The sequence below is a fragment of the Arachis ipaensis genome, chromosome B10, assembly GCF_059453495.1.
Source record: "Arachis ipaensis isolate K30076 ecotype BB chromosome B10, ASM5945349v1, whole genome shotgun sequence".
NCBI lineage: Eukaryota > Viridiplantae > Streptophyta > Magnoliopsida > Fabales > Fabaceae > Arachis > Arachis ipaensis.
This window is the reverse complement of record NC_142435.1, coordinates 106,101,605-106,122,898: the sequence shown is the minus strand read 5'-3', so window position 1 is coordinate 106,122,898 and position 21,294 is coordinate 106,101,605. Positions and strand designations below refer to the sequence as shown.

The window sequence follows — 21,294 nt, the reverse complement described above, 5'->3', positions numbered from 1 at the left end:
GCTCAACTTTTGAGTTGGAAAGAATTTGGCCAAGAAAGCATTGACAAGCTTTTTCCAAGAGTTCAGGCTTTCTTTAGGTTGTGAGTCCAACCATATCCTAGCTCTGTCTCTTATAGCAAAGGGGAAAAGCATAAGTCTGTAGACCTTAGGATTCACCCCATTGGTCTTAACAGTGTCACAGATTTGTAAGAATTCAGCTAAAAACTGATGAGGATCTTCTAATGGAAGTCTATGAAACTTGCAATTCTGCTGCATTAGAGAAACTAATTGAGGCTTAAGCTCAAAGTTGTTTACTCCAATTGCAGGAATTGAGATGCTTCTTCCATAGAAGTCAGAAGTTGGTACAGTAAAGTCACCAAGCATCTTCCTTGCATCTCCACCATTGTTGTTATTTTTGGCTGCCATCTCTACTTCTTTTTCGAAAATTTCTGTAAGGTCCTTTCTAGAGTGTTGTGCTTTAGCTTCTCTTAGCTTTCTCTTCAGAGTCCTTTCAGGTTCAGGATCAGCTTCAACAAGAATGTTCTTATCCTTGTTCCTACTCATATGAAAAAGAAGAGAACAGAAAAGAATATGAATCATCTATGTCACAGTATAGATATTCCTTTATGTGAGTAGAAGAATAGAAGAATTAGAATGAAGAAGGGATCGGAGAAGAAGAATTCGAATACAGAGAGAGGGAGAGGGTTCGAATTATAAGAAGAGAAGTGTTAGTAAATAAATAAATAAATAGAAAGAGATGAGAGAGAGAGTATTCGAAAATTAATTTTAAAAGAAAAGAAAAATATTTTTGTTGTTATTTTAGTTATTAGTTAGAATTCGAATTTAAGAAGAAAAATAAAATAAAATTAGAATTTTAAAACAATTAGTTAAAAAAAGAGAATTTTGAAAAAGGGGTTAGTTATTTTCGAAAATTGGAGAGAGAAAAGTAGTTAGGTGGTTTTGAAAAAGATATGATTGAAATAGAAAACTTTTAAAATCAAACAAAAAGTCAAGTAGTTAATTGAAAAAGATTTGAAAATTAATTTTTGAAAAGATAAGAAGTTAGAAAAAGATTTTGAAATTAAGTTTTGAAAAAGATATAATTGAAATCTATTTTGAAAAAGATTTGAAAAGGAAATTAAAAAAATTTGATTTTTGAAATTAAAGTTGATTACTTGACTTAACAAGAAACTAAAAGATATGATTCTAGAATTTAAAGATTGATCCTTTCTTAATAGGCAAGTAACAACTTGAAATTTTTGAATCAAAATATTAAATGTTAGTAATAAATTCGAAAATATGAAGTAGAAATAAGAAAAAGATTTTGAAAATTAATTTTTAAAATTTTTGAAAAACATGAAAGAAAATTGAAAAAAATTTGCAAAGATAGAATTTTTAAATTGAAATTTTGACTTGACTAACAAGAAACAAACAAATTTAAAAAAAAATTTTTTTGACTCAGTCAACCCAAAGATTTCGAAAATTATGAGCAATTAAAGGAAAAGATATAATTTTTTATTTTTGAATTTTAATGAGGAAAGAGAAAAACAATACAATGACACAAATCATAAAAATTTAAGATCACAACTAATAATGCATGCAAGAACACCTTGAATGTCAAGATGAACACTAAGAACACTTTGAAGATCATAATGAACATTAAGAACACATTTTTGCAAATTTTTAAGAAAAGAAAGACATGCAAGACGCCAAACTTAAAAATTTTTAAACTATAGACACTAATAATTCAAGAATGCATATGAAAAACAAGAAAATTTAAAGATCAAACAAGGAAAATCATCAAGAACAACTTGAAGATCAAAGAAAAACACAATGCATATATTTTTCAAAAATTTAAGAAAAAGAAAAACATGTAATTGACACCAAACTTAAAATTTGACACAAGACTCAAACAAGAAACACAAAGTTTTTTGTTTTTATGGTTTTATTAATTTTTTGTTGTATTTTTCGAAAATTATTTTGGAAAAAGAAGAATAAGAAATTCAAAATTTTTAATAAGAATTCCAGGAATCATGCAATGTTAGTCTAAAGTTTCGGTCCAAAAATTTAGACATGGCTAAATAGCCAGCCAAGCTTTATGTGAAAGCTTCGGTCCAAAAGATTAGACATGGCCTAATGGCCAGCCAAGCTTTAACAGAGCATTACATTCAACAGCCAAATTGATGGGAATCAAAACGCTCCTACAATGATAAGTGGAAGCCTCAGTCCAAAAGATTAGACATGGCTTAACAGCCAGCCAGGCGTCAACATATCTCATGAAACTCTAGAATTCATTCTTAAAAATTCTGAAATTTTTTTTTTGAATTTTTCGAAAATAAAATAAAATAAAAAGCTTAAACATAAAATAAAATTACCTAATCTAAGCAACAAGATGAACCGTCAGTTGTCCAAACTCGAACAATCCCCGGCAACGGTGCAAAAAACTTGGTGCATGGAAATCGTGATTCACACTTTTCACATCTCTGCACAACTAACCAGCAAGTGCATTGGGTCGTCCAAGTAATAAACCTTACGTGAGTAAGGGACGATCCCACGGAGATTTTCGGCTTGAAGCAAGTTATGGTCATCTTGTAAATCTCAGTCAGGCGGATTCAAATGGTTATGAGGTTTTGATAAATAAAATATAAATAAAACATAAAATAAAACAAAGTTACTTATGCAATTCATTGATGGGAATTTCAGATAAGCGTCTGGAGATGCTTTGTTACTTCTGAACCTCTGCTTTCCTACTGCCTTCTTCTAATCATGCGTGCTCCCTTCCATAGCAAGTTGTAAGATCCTCTCAGTGAAAATGGTCCTCTACGGTTTCTGCACGGCTAATCAACTGTCGGATTTCTCGTCTCGGATGAAAAATACCAGGTACAGCTACCGCATGGCTAATCATCTATCGATTCCCACTAGCGTCGAAATAGGATCCATTGATCCTTTTGCACACTGTCACTGCGCCCAACATTCGCAGGTTTGAAGCTCGTCACAGTCATCCCTTCCCAGATCCTACTCGGAATACCACAGACAAGGTTTAGACTTTTCGGATCCCACGAATGGCTGCCAATAATTCTAGCTTATACCACGAAGATACTAATCTCATGGACTCGGTCCCTATATTAGATATCCAAGAGAATATACTCCGGCTATCGTCTAATGACTACGTTGAACATCATGTAGACCGCTTTGTGGTTGTCAGGCACGCGGATCTTGGCTAAGCGAGTAACGAAGATTGAGTGATTGTCACGGGTCACCCCTTCATTATGAATTAACTGAATTAAGTACGAGAGTATATCTTGAAGAAGAAGTAGGTATGAATTGAATAGAAAATAGTAGTAATTGTATTAATTCATGAAGAACAGCAGAGCTCCACACCTTAATCTATGGGGTGTAGAAACTCCATCGTTGAAAATACATAAGTGAAAAAGGTCTAGGCATGGCCGAATGGCCAGCCCCCAAAATGTGAACAATGGTCTATGATAGCATAAAACTGATCAAAGATATAAAATAAATCTCTAAAAGTAGTTTTTATACTAAACTAGTAACTAAGGTTTACAGAAAATGAGTAACTAAGTGCAGATAGTGCAGAAATCCACTTCTGGAGCCCACTTGGTGTGTGCCTGGGCTGAGCATTGAGCTTTACATGTGCATAGGCTATTCCTGGAGTTAAACGCCAGCTTTGGTGCCAGTTTGGGCGTTTAACTCCAATTCTGGTGCCAGTTTGGGCGTTTTACGCTAAGATGTTTTAGGCTGGCTTTGGACGCCAGTTTGGGCCATCAAATCTCGAGCAAAATATGAACTATTATATATTGCTGAAAAGCTCAGGATGTCTACTTTTAAACACAATTGAGAGTGCACCAATTGGGCTTCTGTAGCTCCAGAAAATCCACTTTGAGTGCAGGAGGGTCAGAATCCAACAGCATCTGCAGTCCTTTTTCAGCGTCTGAATCAGATTTTTGCTCAGGTCCCTCAATTTTAGCTAGAAAATACCTGAAATCACAGAAAAATACACAAACTCATAGTAAAGTTCAGAAATGTAATTTTTGAATAAAAACTAATAAAAATATAATAAAAAGTAACTAAAACATACTAAAAACTATGTAAAAATAATGCCAAAAGGGATATAAATTATCCGCTCATCAACAGTACTCAAGGGCATGGAACAATTGTTTGTCAGGAAGGGCATGGAGGCACAGGTACAGCTGGAGAGGGGGGAATCAATTTTCCCAATGGCTGATAGCTCTTATTAAGAAGAACAAAGAGGGCATCTTGAAGATGTGCGTTACTCACTGCGACAAACGGGCTTCAGTGTTTGTGGTTGAGGTCTTGAGGAGTTAGAGCCTTTCGAGGGTTGGTCACAAGGTTCGTTCCGGGTTTGGTTGACGGCTGGCACATGTGACTGTGGCCTTTTTCACTCACTCTATTTTTCATATCGTCATGAACTTGCTGCTTGTGCTGCTGCAAGTGTCGAATGGGGACCTTACGTGCATCTGGTTTACATGCAGGAGACTCTGTTTAAGGTGTATGAGGCAGATTTCCCATCGATACTAGACAAGAAACTTTGGCCGGAGTGGTATGGGACACGAGTCTATCTAAATCCAAACATGCGCAAGAAGGCTACTGGCAGACCTGTTTCCACCAGGTTTTGTAATGAGATGGATGATGGTGGGCGCCAAGAAAAGAAGTGTGGTCTATGCAGGCAAACTGGTCATACCCGGAGAGGTTGTCCAAACCAGCCTACATACGAGGCTTAGCTTAGTGTCGTAAATTTCTTCGTTTGTATTTGCGATTGTTGTTTGTGTAGTTCCTTTGGTTGTTTAACTTTGTTCTTTGTTTACTTCGGTGGGTATGAAACTAAATATTAGGCGATGTGTGTTTATTTTGATTATTTTATACCCGAATGGTGTTTTCTATTCCTATGTCGATTAAATTGTACTTGAATTCTAAAATTTGAAATACAACAATGTAATATAATATCCATATCAAGACCACAAAATCTGGCTCACAAATTAAACAACATAGATATCACAAGTTTACATTAGCGATGCATACAAACATAGTGTTACCAAAATACAACTTTAACAACATATGACATAACATAGAGTAACAGTATAACAACATCATCGGTGCTAATCACCCGGATAATGCAGGTGATGTCTGGTGCCACATCGCGGAGGCTATGCCTGTCGGTGAGGTCTACTAGGACGTGTCTCCAGAGAAGGCTGTGGGTGAAAAAAGGGATCTTGTGACTCGGGTGGTGGCTGTGAAGGTAGTGCATAATGAGGAACAAAGTAATTGTCCGAGTAAGGCACTAGTGCATATGAATGAGGCTAATGCTGAGGTTGAGTAGGGGGAGGATACGGAGGTAGAGGCATCGGCTGGGATGCTGTCATCAAGAGGCTATAGTTCACCAATGGTGGGGTAGCATACTGGGCACCAGGTTGGAGGTGTGTGCCGTATGAGGTGCTAGACCCCGGTGAAGTGTACAGAACCTAAACTATGGTAGACATAGGAGCAGAAGAATGTTGATGAACATGCCCAATACTCTGCTCCCTGCCCGTGTGGAACTGGTCGTTGAGACGCTACATCATGTGCTGATCGGTAGTCCGAATCTGGAATGCCTCCTTGAACTGGATCTCCTCGACCATCGATGCCTTGTGATGACTGTTGGATGCCCCGAGGTCATGCCATCCAGGCGGGGCAGTATCCCAAGTATCCCGACCTGCCTGTGAATGTGAACCCGATGGTGGAAGTGGTGGTGGAGGTAAAGGAGGGGGTGGTAGGGGTGGTAGAAGTGGTGAGTCATCCTGGTCACCTAGAAAATCACCATGCTCATCCTGTCGGTGATACTCAGCCTCCTCCTCAGACTCCAAGTCCAAGTGCTCCCTGCGAGTCCTAGCCTTGTCCCTCCGTGGTCCTCCACGCTCTCAGGCACCTCTATCCCTCCTGGTAGGCCTTTGGGTGTCCGCTCGAACCTCCTTGGCACAACGACGATGGTTAGGCACATCTCAAAGAAGGTGTAGGACGTCCCTCGGCTGGCTAGCAGTTGGCTGGACGTCACCAGGTACCAGTCAAACAGCCTGGGGTCATCAAGCACATGCTGCCTTGACAGGTGTCTAACACAGGAAGCCTACCGGTACCAATCCCAATACTCCTGACTAGGTCGATAGTTTGTGAATAGCTGAATGGAAATCCAGTGTCCCTCCTCAAACCCATCCCTCCAACCATTATACCATTCTCAAAGCCTGGTAGGCCACCATACATCCTCCCCCGACCTATGGTGGACACGAACTTGTCGATGTTGACTAGGGCCGCTGGCACTGGCTACTCGCCACCAAACTGGTGCTTTATCCAGTCAACATGGTGAAACTCAATGATGTTGAATGGATGAGAAAAATAACAGACATCCATGTTTCCCACTCTGCCTCATCCTTCAATCATAGCAGGCAGAGATCCTACAGTGCAAGGTCGTTGTATGGCGTCCACAGGAACTACATAAAATGTTGTAAAATAATCATCATTAATACATACTAAAACAGCATAAGTAATTCATGAAACTGTAACTGAATAAAAGAATCTCGCTTACCTCATCTAACTGTAACTGATCCAAGTCTCGACGCTATCGGAGGACCCGCTGCTCGTGCTAGTCCCTACTCTGCTGTGCCATACCTATCAACATGTGGACATTTGCAAGAATAACAATGATTCAATTTATCAAACATCATATTGAATTACATAAACGAAGAATCAGAAAACCATAAGTAACGGTTACCTCGCAGCCATGGCATACATATAAACCCGTCGCTCAAGTGGACACCACTGGAGCATCTCTAGTGTATCCAAGAGACTAGCAGCAGAGTGCATCCTGTGATGTCTGTGGTGCCTCGATGTGCTGCATTGCATAGGGAATAGTACGTCCATGCAAGCACCGCTGAATCCAAAGACAGAGCACGACATCTCTAAAAAGTCCTCAAGCAATGGCAGCCACTAGAGATGTACCTGGTTGTTTGACTTGTCACTCATCAAGTAATTCCGAATCATCAGAAGTATGTAGCACCTTATGTACTGTCGGGGGGTGTCTAGATCATGGGTATCGGACATCTGTCAGAGTCGCTCCCAAAGCCATGTCAACTTGAGGGAGAAAGACTCCTTCCTTTGCACACCCTGCTGCTGAACTACAGGAGGCCTAGCACCAAGTAGCCACTCCACCAACTCCCAGACCTCGGTCCCATACCATGTGTGAAAATCTCGGAAACACCCACTTACTGGCTCTTCATGCATGCGTAACCCAAGGTGGTACGCGATGTCCTACAGGGTGATAGTGCACCCACTTCATGGCAGGTGAAAAATATAGGTTTTAGGATGCTATCACTCTACGAATGTCGTGATCAGAGAATTGTCAAACACAAAATTCTTGAGTGACACCATATCGCCGAAGCCAGCCTCTCTCAAACAGGGGACAATAGCACCCGGTGGTGCAAGTGTATGACTCACTCATCTCGGGAAAAACAGGCGAGACCTTTGATAAAAAAAATGGATAAAAAATCTATAAAGCTCTAGTTCTATCAAAGTTAACAAAATAAAAAATATAGAAACTTAACATAATAATTTAACTAATAAATAAATTAATTTAACAAATAACTAGAAATATTTACTTAATTTAAATAAAAATATTTAATTAAATAATTAATAACTAAATTAGTAAACATCTACTTAATCAATTAACTTAAATGAAAATAGTTACTTAAAGAATTATTAACTAAATTAATAAACATCAAATAAATATATTAATTTAAGTAACGACAATTACTGAAGTAATTAATAACTAAAGTAATAAAAATATTCTTAATAAATTAACTTAAATAAAAATATTTACTTAAATAATTAGTCACTAAATTAATAAACATCGAGTTAATATATTAATTTAAATATAGACACTAATTTAAATAATTAATAACTAAATTCATAAACATATACTTAATAACTTAGTTTAAATAAAACAAAATTAAATTAACATTTACCTAATAAATAAATTTCACTAAAACCTAAAATCATATCCTACCAGTTAACTCTTATTAATAATGCATTTGTCCACCTAACATTTCTATAAAAGTGCACTAAATGTGGCTTCACATACTTGCTCTAACATAAACATAAAAAAAAATAAGACTAACCTCAAAGTTAACTGTCCCAGTGATGTGTCATATCGCATTCAGTCGGTTGATGTCCAGATTACGTGCATTTACACGCGCCATAATAACCGAGTAATTCGATAATATGATTAAAAAGGGGTAGAAATTGGAGAAAATTTGAGAAAATGGGACGATGTTTATCCAAAGAGCACTGTAATCGAATTATATATAGGCCGCATCATCTCTTATCTCGTTTATAGTGTAAACGAAATAAGATTACATGTATCTCGTTTACAGTGTAAATGAGATAAGTCCGTCGCACACAAGGTATACAAATGTGATATGCTCACGTCATTTCCACTCTTATCTCGTTTACAGTGTAAATGAGATATGTGTAATCTTATTTCGTTTACACTGTAAACGAGATAAGATATACAATAAATTTTCGTAAAAATATTAAAAATGGTATATTTTTGTAAATAAAATATTTATTTTATTTATTTTAAAAAAATTGTTATTCACAAGGATTCTAAAAATTAATAAAAAATTAATCATTTGTTCGAACTATAAAAAATCGATTAAATTGATCTAATTATTTATTAAAAAGTGATTAAAATTTTAATTTTTAAAAAATTAAATTATTATTAAAAAATATATTTTATATTAAAATATTATTTTATTATATTTAATTTAATTTATTAAAAATTTTAAATTTTAGTTATACTGATTTAATAACCAATAAAATTTTTGGCTTTTCAACCCATACTTGCATATTGATAGTCATGCAAACAGAGATAATTAAACATGGATATAAGACTATTAATATTAAGGTGCTAATAATTTGTTATAAAATATCTTACGACAATTATCATTAAATTAAAAAAAAAGTAATTATAACACGAATATTATATGAAAACGTGATGACTGTTAACTATAATGCACAGACATTGATACAAACACATGATATGACGCGATACGAGGATACGCCGACTAAAGATGGCAAAATTTTTTAAAATGCGAGATCCTGCAGTATTATAGAATATCTTATGACAATTATCATTAAATTTAGAAAAAATAATTATAACAGGAGTATTATACGGGAACATGATGGTTATTAGCTATGATGTATGGATACTGATACGGACACATAATATGATATGATATAGGAAATATATATATATATATATATATATATATATAAGCTTTACGACTAGAGATAAGGCTTCGGATAACGAGGTGTTACAGATGTATATATATATATATTTCCTAGAATTTATATAACTAAAAGCCCGATGAAGGAATAAAGCTCAAAGTCGCATAAAGTGAAATTATAAAATGTGGAGCGTTCACACCCAATAACTAAACGCGTAGACATGAACAGAACAAGACATAATATATATAAAACCTTGAAGATAGCTCCAGGATACACAAGGTAATAATTAAAGTAGACCATATATATATGGTATACAAAAAGAGGACTAGTCACAGCCTGAGGAGTTTAGGCCGGCTAGCCAAACTGAAGTATAAAAGCGTTTTGGAAGATTAAAACAGCTTATACAACTTATCTCTCAAAGTTTCAGAAATAAAGCCTCTAAGGCAATAAAATTAAATATACTAAAGGTGAGAGAATACTACAACAAAAGTAAAGTGAAATAAAACATAAGGAAGATCATACTCCGCTCTGTCAGCACATCCGCAAACTCATCGTGGTGGGTTGCAACCTGCATTTGAAAATAACAACAACATATGGTATGAGAACCGGAGGTTCTCAGTATGGTAACAGTGCCCAATATGTAAAATGTAAGGTTCCTGGATGCCAAAGGCAATCTTAGAACTTCACATCGATACAGATATTCAAGCTTAACAAAATAAATACTTAAACGATAAACAACAAATAGAGTTATCTAAACTTAGGGGATTTCTAACTAATACTAATCACACCGTTGTATCCCATAGCCTCTGCCAACCTAACCTCTGTGCGATCTCATCGCCACCGCCTTCCGATCCTTCTCAACGCCAGTAAAACACATTTAATGCAACCAAGTAAAACACAAATAATATACATATACAACAGGTAATTCAGCTAGCATTTAGGCATGTTATTCAAATAGGCATAACTCAAGTAATCAAAGCAAGCAAGCATATAGAAGATGCATATGATGAATGTCTGTCCTATTGGCTCGTGATATCACTTGTCGGTCCATAATTGCCAATCCGACACATCCTTCTGGATGTAGCCTTTTCTGCCACACCCGAGATATAGTGTCATGCACACTCATACAGCAGAGAATCTGCTATGCCAGAGATATAGTGCCCTGCACACTCATGTAGCAGCAGGGAGTTTGATACGCCAGGGATATAGGCCCTGCACACTTCATGCAGCAGAGAAGGAAACAACAACAACTACTCATACAGCAGAGAAATCTGCCACGCCAGGGATATAGGCCCCGCACACTCATCTAGCAGAAAAATCTGCGACACCAGGGATATAGGCCCCGCACATTTTCATATAATCCAATAATTTCATCATTCCTTTCCAAGTTCTCAAATCATCATAACCATCACCGGTTTTCAACTTCTTAAAAATCTCTTCAACCATCGTCACCTCTTAAGTTCTCTAAATCATCACCAATATAATACTCTGTCCGCTCAACCACAACTTCAGAAACCTAAGTCTCCGTCTTCTAAACTCATATAGAAATCATCTATTTAAGTCTCTAACTCATATTTAATATTATTAAGGCCTAATTACTAGTTAGCAATCTTAAACCATGGATAAGGAAGTTTGGAAAGCTAGAGAACCATTGAAAAGTGAAGAAAAACCATTTTTCAGCAAAACAAGGTGTATGCGTACGCATGCATTATGTATGCGTACGCATACATACATTTTGGCCCATTTTGCGTATGCATACACATGTATGCGTATGCATAGGTGTCAAACAGAGTGGCACTCTTGCGTATGGGGTGTTCGCGTACGCATGCATTCTCAGACTTAGAAAATTTTGCAAAGTTGCAGAAATCAGTTTTAAACACCAAACTTTAAACGTTCATAACTTCCTCTACAAAAATCTATTTTTATCAAACTTTATATCAATTTAAAGATCTCTGAATGAACTTTAATTTAAGACAAATTGTAACCAATTTCAAAAATTGAGGCTCAAACTATGATCCGTTAAAATTCACCAAAAATTGATTTTTACCAAAAATTAACTAGGTTCTCAAACTTCCAAAATTCACAACCAAACCAAACCAAAACATACCCAAACATCATAAAATACTACCACACACTATACCTTACCCTTTCCATTTTACTTCCATTACTTTCACACCTAATTCACTCAAGCTTTCTACCATAAATCAACACAAATCTATAATTCCCAACTTAATATCTCAATCATCAACAATTTGCACAATTTACTCATCATAAACATCATTCATCACCTCTCACCATAAATTCTCATAATTATCATTATTCAATATCATCATTCACCAACATCATCACAATCCTCAAAATTATCATACATCACAATTATCAACAATCAATTTCAAACCTATCCTATGGTCTACTAGCCTAAGTGTCTAGAAATATTACATATTATATAGAGAAAATCGAAACCATACCTTGGCCGATTCTTAAAATGCACCAAACATCAAAACAAAGCCACCAAGCTCGATCCAAAGCCTCAAACCAACTCCAACAAATATCAAAACTCAATCTAACATCACATAACATACAAACATCAAACCTAGGGTTCACAAAAACAACTAAACACAAAGGTTTAGTGAGACCTTACCTTATCTAATGAGATTAAGGATAAAATTCAACAATATTCCAATGCTAGATCACCTCTAAACAAACAAAATCACAAAATATATTAAAAAACCAAACCCCAAAAATGCAGAAATGTTAGGACAGGAAACTAGAGCATGAGATGCAATTTTTTACCAGCAAATCCTATATTGAATCAAAGAGCTCGACAAGAACTTCGCGTGACCACAAACGACTCGTCAATCGGAACTCTGTAGCTCAAGTTATGGCTCCCGGAAGGTGATAATGAATAGTGACAATGGGTTTCCGTTTCACCCCCACCATCACCTCTCTCTCTCTCTCTCTTTCTCTTCCCATCAAAATGAGTTTAAAGCTCAATAAATTTAAAGCTCACACACACACACACACACACATATGTTGGACCTTAGGCCCGGTCCAACACACACACACACAATAAATTTAAAGCTCACACACACACACACACACACACACACACACATGTTGGACCTTGGCCCGGTCCCACACACACACACACACACACATGTTGGACCTTGGACCCGGTCCAACACGTTAACGGTTTTAGCCTGTTTGGCCCACTTTTGGCCAAAACCTTTAAGATTAGTGCTCGGTTTTTTATTCTAAATTATTTTTGTCCTTTCAAAATAATAAATTTAATTTTTCAAAATCTTATTTTCCAAAATACGCGGTACCAGGAAAACTAGAGCCGGTACTGCCGGCTTAAACTCCAGTACGTATTTTTACAAAAATTTTTCACAAAAGATACATTTTCCAACTCAGAAAAATTCATTGAAATCAATTTTCACCTTTATATTTTAAAAAGAACATTTTTATATTTTTGAACCTATTTCGGGCAATCAAAAATTATTATTTTATTAAATCAGTTAAGGCAGTTCTTACAACATCGACTAGAGATGGCGAAACTCCTCAAAATACGGAAATTCCTGCGAAGACTTCCCCAAATGGAGACCCAAAGATGGTTTGGAGTTTTTTTCGTTGGGATGGGAATGAGGACAAAATTTTTCCAAAGCAGCCGCGGGGACTCGAGTGGGGATCCCCGTTCCCATCCCTACTAATCTCCTAAATTATTAAATTTATTTAAATATCCTTAATAATTTATTTCTAATGTAGATTTTTTTGTCATTTCATATATATATTGAAAAATCTAACCCTAATTTAAAAAGTATATTTTTTCCCTCCATAACACTAATATTGTACTGTGCCAATGTTCAGTTCCTTCTCTCCATGACTATGGTGTGTTATTTTATATTTTTGGACTTGTAATCTTAGATAATACTCCATTTGTATGATGTAATAATATTTGTAATAATATTTTGTGTATTTTTTAATTTTTTATTAAAAATTTTATATAAATTATCAATATAAGGAGATAGAAAATGGGATTCCTGCAGAAAATGAAGTCCCACGGAGAATAAAGATGAGGAAAAATATTTTCCCATGGCAGATATCAGGGACAGGGACAGAGAGCAAATCTGGGACGGGGACAGGGAGCAGAGAGGTATCCCTTGCCCCCGCCCTGCCCATTACAATCTCTAACCCGGACACACATTTTAAAATCTTATAAAATATGAGAACACATGTATAAAATATAAAGTATTTTTTAGATAAATCGTAATGACATTTGATATTTTATTGATATTAAAATATAAATTAATTTTTTTATTATTTTTAATATTTTATTTTAATATTATAAAGTATTTAAAATATTGTTTGTTTTAATAAATAATAATATATATTATTTCTGAATTTATTTCAACAATACATGTTAAGAATAAGGCTGGACATGCTAACACGTGATGTATTTAGGTATGTCTGGAAGAATTTTTTTATTTTTTATTAAGACGCGATTGGACACAGCAAACACGTGTGTCAGAAGAGTGTCGACGAGTGTCATGTGTAAAATATGTCTGATTCGTGAACACAATAATTCAACAAAATATTTATGCTTCATAGATTATTAATAACTTCTACTATCCTACTATAATACCTTTTTTTCTAAATAAAAAAACCTCTAATATAATATAAGTATATAAGTGAAGGCAAGTTATATATTCTGGAGAGTTAATACCTAAATTAATTTTTGAAATTATACTCCCGCTTTAAATTAGTATCTGAAGTTTTAATTTATTCAATTTAATCTCCAAAATTTATATTTGTGACTCGACTTAGTTCTTCGACTATTTTTTATCAATGGTGTGCTAATATGATATACTGACATAGACCGTTAATACTACATGTGAGAATATTATTCATCCAGATGTAATAGGACAATAATGTGTCAATCAGTAACACGTAGCATGTCAACATAGACGATAGTGCCATATAATAAAATACAGTTTGTTTCCTTATTATTTTGGTACCATATGTCATAATATTATTTGTTTACATATCACTGACTTGTCATCATTATAAATGACTCAATTTGATTCTTAAATTTTTCAAAGCACTTCGATTTAGTCTTTAAAATTATAAGATAAGAATTAAAATAGTTTCTAGACCAACTTTTTATTATAAATTTAAATTTTTTAATAATTTTATATATGTTAATCTTTTCTATTTTTCATATATTGTTTGAAAACAATTATTTTTAAATATTTTTAATTTTTAAATTTTAATCATACAAATTTTTGTTATAATAATTCAATATTAATAAATTTGACAGTATATACTTATGTTATTTCAATAAGAAAATTATATGATTGACTAAAATACATATTTTTTATTTTATTCTAAAATTTGCATATTTTGTAAAAAATTAAAATTCAATAAAATTTATTTAACTTATTAAGGATTATTATCACTAATTAATTAATAAAAAGAACCACGTATATGAAAATTATTAAAAACAAATTGTTTGAAAAATAGATAAAAAGAGACATTAAATTTATTTTTTATATAAACATTAATACCTTTTATTTTTTATTTTTTCTTTCTTTTAAATTCATCATCAAATTTAAACATTCACACATGTTTCATATAACCCCCTATATATCATTGGAATTTAAAAATGATAATTGACCTTATCCAGTAAAAATCAAATAGACGTAACAAATTAAAGAAATGTAAACTTCCATCGTATTACATATTTTAAAACTTAGTTTCATTTAATTGGTGATCATGTATTATATTAACTAAAATGATATCACTTTTAGAATGCGTATTTAATAATTTTATATTTGAGTAACAATAAAAATTATTCAATTCAACAGAAAAAGAGGATAGTATTTATATGAAGAGAACATTTTTTAATGTATAAGTTATTATTATTGTTTTTATAAAATAAATTGTATCGAAAGTTCTTTAAAATATTTTTTTATTGTGTGATGAGAATGTTATTTAAGTTACATGTAAAAATATAAAAAAGATTAGTATGTTTTTAAAAAAATATGATTGGTCTAAAAACCACTTTGATTTAAGATTTTTAATTTTAAGAATTAAATTGAATCTTGTAACAAAATTTAGAGAGTAAATTAAATATTTGTAATGATAACATGTTAATAATAAGTGAATAAATTATATTATGACATGTACAAATTATTTTCAATCACGTAACATCATTTATGTTGACATGCCACATGTCACAAACTGCTGTTAACAGTTAACACCTTATTACATGTAGTTAAATTATATTTTGATATGTGATACTGACAATCTATGTCAACATACTATAATATCACATCATTAATGAAAAATAATAGAGAGAATGATTTGAGACACGAATATAAATTTCGAAAATTAAATTGAGCCCGTTAAAACTTTAGGACTAATTTAAAATATAAATACAATTTTATACACTAATTTATATATTAACTCATATTCCAAAACATGAACTTTCTTTCGTTAAGTTTTACCATGCAACATTTAGTACTGAATATATTTTTATAATAAACTAATTATAAAAAAATCCAATAAAATTTCACAACACCAAGAATTAAAACAAAATCCAATGTACTTAGGTCTCATTATTATTCATTAATTAATTAAATAGATTAATAATTAAATTAGTGTCTAAAAATAAAATATTTTTAAATTTGTTTTTAAAAATTTTTTTCAATCAAATTGATCTATCAAAAATTAAAAATTAATTATATTTATCCTTCAGTCACTCCATTAACAATTTTCGTTAACAATTGATATATAAAACGTTAATTAACAATATAAATAATATTTCACAGGTCTAATTGAATATTCACCAAATATATTTATAAAAATTAATTTAGTTCTTTGCTCCAATTACATAAATTCTATTTCCAATATGACCTAGCGACTAAATTAATAGATTTTTATATACATATTTGATCATCGTCCAATTAAACATGTTAGATATCATACATGCTATCAATTTTTAATGGAATAACTGAAAAATATGATTAATTTATAATATTTAAAAAATTAATTTGACTAATAATATATTTGTTTGAAGAGAAAATGAAAGAAAAAAAAGAAAGGAACGAAAATAGAAAGGAAAATGATTATTTTCCATTGTTTGGTTGAGAATAGAAATTAGAGAAGAAGAAAAGGAGATGAAAAAAAAAAACTGGTAGAATCTATCAATTTTTTTTCTCTCCAATGTTGGAAAGAATTATTCTCTCTATACTTCCAATATTTCCCTTTCACTTTTTTCAATATATTTTATAATATAAGGATAACATTATTTTTTTTTATAACATTTTTTTTCTCTTTATTTTTCTTCCATTCAAACACATCTAAGAAAAATAAAAATCTACTTAATTTCTTTTCTTTCTTTTCTATTTTCTTTCTCTCCATTTCTTTCTTTTCAACCAAACATAGCCTTTAGAGACTAATTTAACTATTAAATCTGTTTCTCTCTATTTCTTTCTTTCCAACCAAACATAACATTTAAGCTGCATTTGTTTCTTAGAACAGGACATGACTGATGGACAGAGACACAAAATTTTGTGTTCTTGTATTCTGTTTGGTGATAAACTAGAACATATAAAAATCTAATTTATTCTCATTTTATTTCATTCAAAAAATTTGAGATGAAAAATATAATAATAAAAAATATAATTATAAAAAATTAACAAAAATAATAAAAAAAATAAAAAATAAGTTATATCCATTGTTAGTGTTTCGGTATCTTTCTTGTCAGAATGGACACAAAATATACTAATTCAGTGTCTCTAAACACATTATCTCTATCCATGTCTCTTCTATTAAACACGATTTTTTGTGTTCTTGTATTCTGTTTGGTGATAAACTAGAACATATAAAAATCTAATTTATTCTCATTTTATTTCATTCAAAAAATTTGAGATGAAAAATATAATAATAAAAAATATAATTATAAAAAATTAACAAAAATAATAAAAAAAATAAAAAATAAGTTATATCCATTGTTAGTGTTTCGGTATCTTTCTTGTCAGAATGGACACAAAATATACTAATTCAGTGTCTCTAAACACATTATCTCTATCCATGTCTCTTCTATTAAACACGATTTTGTGTCTCTATGTCCTTGTCTCAATATCCTATCTACGTAAACAAACGCAGCCTTAGAAACTAATTTAACTATTAAATCTATGAGCATCACCGCCTGTGAGATAGATTGCTACAAGTCTTTTTGCCTTTCTGTGCCACACTGCCACTAATCTCTTCGTTATCTACAACACGCTAAAAACCGAGGCAATCATTTCATTATAATATAGTAATAATAGTAATAAAATCAAGTAAATAAATAAAGTAGGCTGTTATTTTCTCTGGCAAGCACATGATAGAAACAAAACATAACTTCATATAACCTCCGGGTAGTCACCAAAAGTATAACCTTACGGTTGATAACATCAAATTTAGGGGTTGAAAGTTACGTGCAGATGTAGGAAAGGAGAAAATCATGTATCGCTAGTTCAGAAGTAGATAACATGAATGACACATCATCTTTTTGTTTAGACTAACCAACACAAACATTGTACTATGCAAATCACAATCCACGCCTCTAACACAACAAGCATCTGATTTACTGATTATGATATTTTTCATTTCAGCTTCAGGGTGGTTTTAAGCAACGCCAAATGTTACAACTTATGTAAATGTAAATGTCTATAAACACATTCTTACAGAGAAAGACAAATGTAACATAATATTATTAGCCCTTCCAATTGTCTTTACGCTTGCGTATCTCTCTCAAAGCTTCAACAGGGGACTTGCAACCCACCTTTTCCTGCAAATAATTTAAGGTTTTATGTCTCACTTTCTTGAACAACAAGGAATATGCATTCTCTAAGTTCATATATTTCATTCCGTGCTCTTGTATTATGCTATATGGTATATACCTGAAGTTCAGGTAGGTCAACCCTCATGAATGGGTTGGTCTCCATCTCTTCTTCAATGGTCGAGGGAATTGTAGGTTGGCCAGCTTGATTCTGCTTCTGAGCCCATGCTAACTTCTCTTGTATCCTTGAGTTGTTTGGCTCAATTGTCAGAGCAAATTGCAGATTCTTCACTGTGTACTGTGCACAAAACAAAAGCCGACATAATTAGGAATCAAGTTTTATAGTTCAAAACTCGATAGTATATTTATTCACGAATTGGACTGCATTTTTCGTATACATTTAAATCAAACCTTTTGGACTTGTTTCACTTTGCCAAATTCATGAAGAATTTTCCAGGCAGATGTAATTCTCCTAACTTCTCAAAATCCTATGAATAATCATTCCCTCTATCTCCACTGATTACCACTCTTACAGGGAGAAGTTGTGCATAAACTAATTGTTGAAACTGCTAGGTGGATCAATTTGTTCTCTTAATTTAGGAGAAGATGAGTGACATTTTTCTATAATAAATGATCTTTAGTAAAGGAAAGAGGGGGGGGGGGGGTGATTTTAGTGTTATTTTACCTCATGGCCGCAGTAAACGAGGGTTGGCTTTGGTAATGAACCTAGTGTTACACAGAGTGACTCATACATCTGTTCGGCAGTTCCTTCAAAAAATCTCCCACAGCCTGCAATGAACTACAAAAAGCAACAACACAATAAATTAACGTCTTCTTTTGGGTTTTTTTTTTTTTTTTTTTTTTTTTTTTTTTTTTTTTTTTTTGAAAGAAAGAGTTCAACACAATAAAGTGGAGCTTATTACCAGAGCTAAAAATAAACCAAAGAAAGACAAAAGTCTAACAATAAATTAAGGCCACTTTATCATTCAAGAACGTAAATACAAGTGTTAATGGATCATGGAGATAAAGACAGCTAAAAAGATAAGCTACATAAACTGACCCCAAGAGGTTGAGTAAACTATACTTCCCAGGGAACAACTCTTTGGGACATGAAAGAACCCAAGATGAGAAAGATAAGATTGATCAGTGAGCTTACCAGTGTATCTCCAGTAAAAACAGCAGGGTTCTCGTTCTCTTTGCCAGTCACATAATAACTTATGTGACCTTTGGTGTGACTGAGAAATTCAGGAAATTAAAAATAAAAATTTTATTATATTTAACAAAAGAGAAACGCGTAGTCAAAAAGGAAGAAGGGTTCAATCACTAGAAAAATCAAGAAACAATAGCATGCATGATGCATCTAATAATAAGTAATAACAATTACACAAAGTTAAGCTTCCTTGGTGACTTTTGCTAAGTAAAAATATTATATTAGTGTTACAAACACATAAACAGAGCTAGGAAACTATAACCCTGTATTAAAAACCTTGAAATATTTACAAAATTATTTTGTAGATGAGATCAGCTCTCAAATTAATACCATTTGAAATAACTTATACAAGAAATTAAAGATTCCAAGCAGACAGTAATAGAGGATCGAAAGCATTTTGAACAAGAAATTCACCTAGTATACATTTCTTCATCAGCACAAAACTTTCTAGTAAGATAACCACATTAAGAACATCAGTTTTCTTTCCCATTTTGCTAATTATTGACATCATACTCACAATATTATTATATTTTTCAAATCTCTTACAGAATTGTACTATCAATACAATTTGGATATTGTCAATTCAATAGTCCTACAATAGAAGCAGTTGCAGGGAACTTCATATAAAACTCCCTACCGTTGTAAAGTTCGGGACGGGGGCACTAAAAAATAAATGCTAGATGTACACTAAAATAACATGTATTTATACACAAATACATAATGGTTGATTTTTGGTGTGCATATAGCATTTTTGTAAAAAAATAAGCAGGTGACAAATTCAATAGACATACCAAGGTGTGTGAAGAGACAATATATTAGTATCAGCTCCTAGGGAAACCTTATCCCCATTTTCGCCCTTATCGGTGCAACCCTTCACATTATCAATTGAACCACCATAGACCTTGATTCCAGGCACCAGTTGCCTTATCTGTTCATTTCCACCAGCATGGTCCCTGTCATTTACAAACTCCCATCCAATCAATATTCTATTGTTGATAACTAAGTAAACCAATGAAAAACTGGTAATCATAGTTAAACTAAATCTCTATAAAAAATCAGCCTTGGCTTGAGTGCCTTTTTGATATATAGATATCTTAACATCTGAGAAACAGTTCATATGTAAATTATCAATTTTCAAACCAGATACAAGCTAATGCATACAGATTCCATAACAGTTCTAATCAACTTCAAATTCCAGTTAGGTTATACTTAAAGAAAGGTGAAGAAGTAGGAGCATGGTACCAGTGATGGTGGGTAGTGAGGACAAGCTTGAGATTGACGCCATGGGAATTGGCAGCTTCGAGAACCTTCTGAGGCTCAACAGGGTCCACCACTGCACCTTCTTTGGTGCTCTCGTCCACTATCCTGCATCAGTACAATAACCCCAAATTGAATGTCAACATATAAAAGGGCAAAAACAAGACAATATAATGAGATTAGTGATATTACAAGTAGGAATAATTGTCTTGGAGACAAGGAATGTGATAAATTTTCATGGTTGCACAATCCTTGATGATGATGCTACTACGTCCCAACACAACTGATGCTTCGGGCTATTTCTAATTTTCTATATAGTTTAAGACTCTAAGGCTTCAAGCCTTCTCGTGGGGCGTGGCTTCGGTCTAACACTGCCACGCACCTATGACCTGTCAAATCTCCCAAGAGGCATTTCGTTCGCCTGAATATACAAATTTTTTTTTTAAGTAGTTTTGCTTTTTCTAGGACCCATATGGGAGTTAAGCTCATGTGCTACTGTGGTTTTTTTTTTTCGGTCAGTTGCTACTGTGGTTGACAGTTGTACTAATAGCATATCTTGGGCCTTAAAAGGATCACACTTGGGTTCATGAGTTCGCTAAGTCCAGTTTGTGGAATGAACTCTTTCTGGTGTTTAGTGAGTGGTTGTGTGTGGAAGAAACTTTTCAACGTGTTGTCTGTTGTGTGTCCTATCCCGAAAAAAAAAAAAAAAACCGTGTTGTGTGTGTAAGTT

The 21,294-nt window shown here is 33.2% G+C and overlaps 1 protein-coding gene across 1 annotated transcript; it reads right to left on the bottom strand.

Annotated features, from left to right (window-relative positions):
- Positions 1–17,762: 17,762 nt before the first annotated feature.
- Positions 17,763–21,062, bottom strand: GLY2 (Metallo-hydrolase/oxidoreductase superfamily protein). The gene is made up of 7 exons (XM_088509146.1): positions 20,757–21,062; positions 20,550–20,672; positions 20,099–20,260; positions 19,254–19,332; positions 18,783–18,896; positions 18,219–18,395; positions 17,763–18,106 (listed from the first exon to the last, which is right to left on the bottom strand). Exons 1-7 carry the CDS (start codon positions 20,801–20,803, stop codon positions 18,032–18,034), a joined length of 777 nt encoding a protein of 258 aa, XP_088365272.1. The 5' UTR covers positions 20,804–21,062; the 3' UTR covers positions 17,763–18,031.
- Positions 21,063–21,294: the final 232 nt, after the last annotated feature.

What these genes read in the sequence shown, in the direction of transcription:
- GLY2 (XM_088509146.1), bottom strand. Translation starts at nt 20,803, where the DNA reads ATGAAAATTTATCACATTCCTTGTCTCCAAGACAATTATTCCTACTT. An exon ending in CTCACTACCCACCATCACTG is followed by an intron (nt 20,261 to 20,549) that starts GTACCATGCTCC and finishes TGTAAATGACAG; the next exon opens with GGACCATGCTGGTGGAAATG. An exon ending in TCGTTTACTGCGGCCATGAG is followed by an intron (nt 18,396 to 18,782) that starts GTAAAATAACAC and finishes TTTTGTGCACAG; the next exon opens with TACACAGTGAAGAATCTGCA.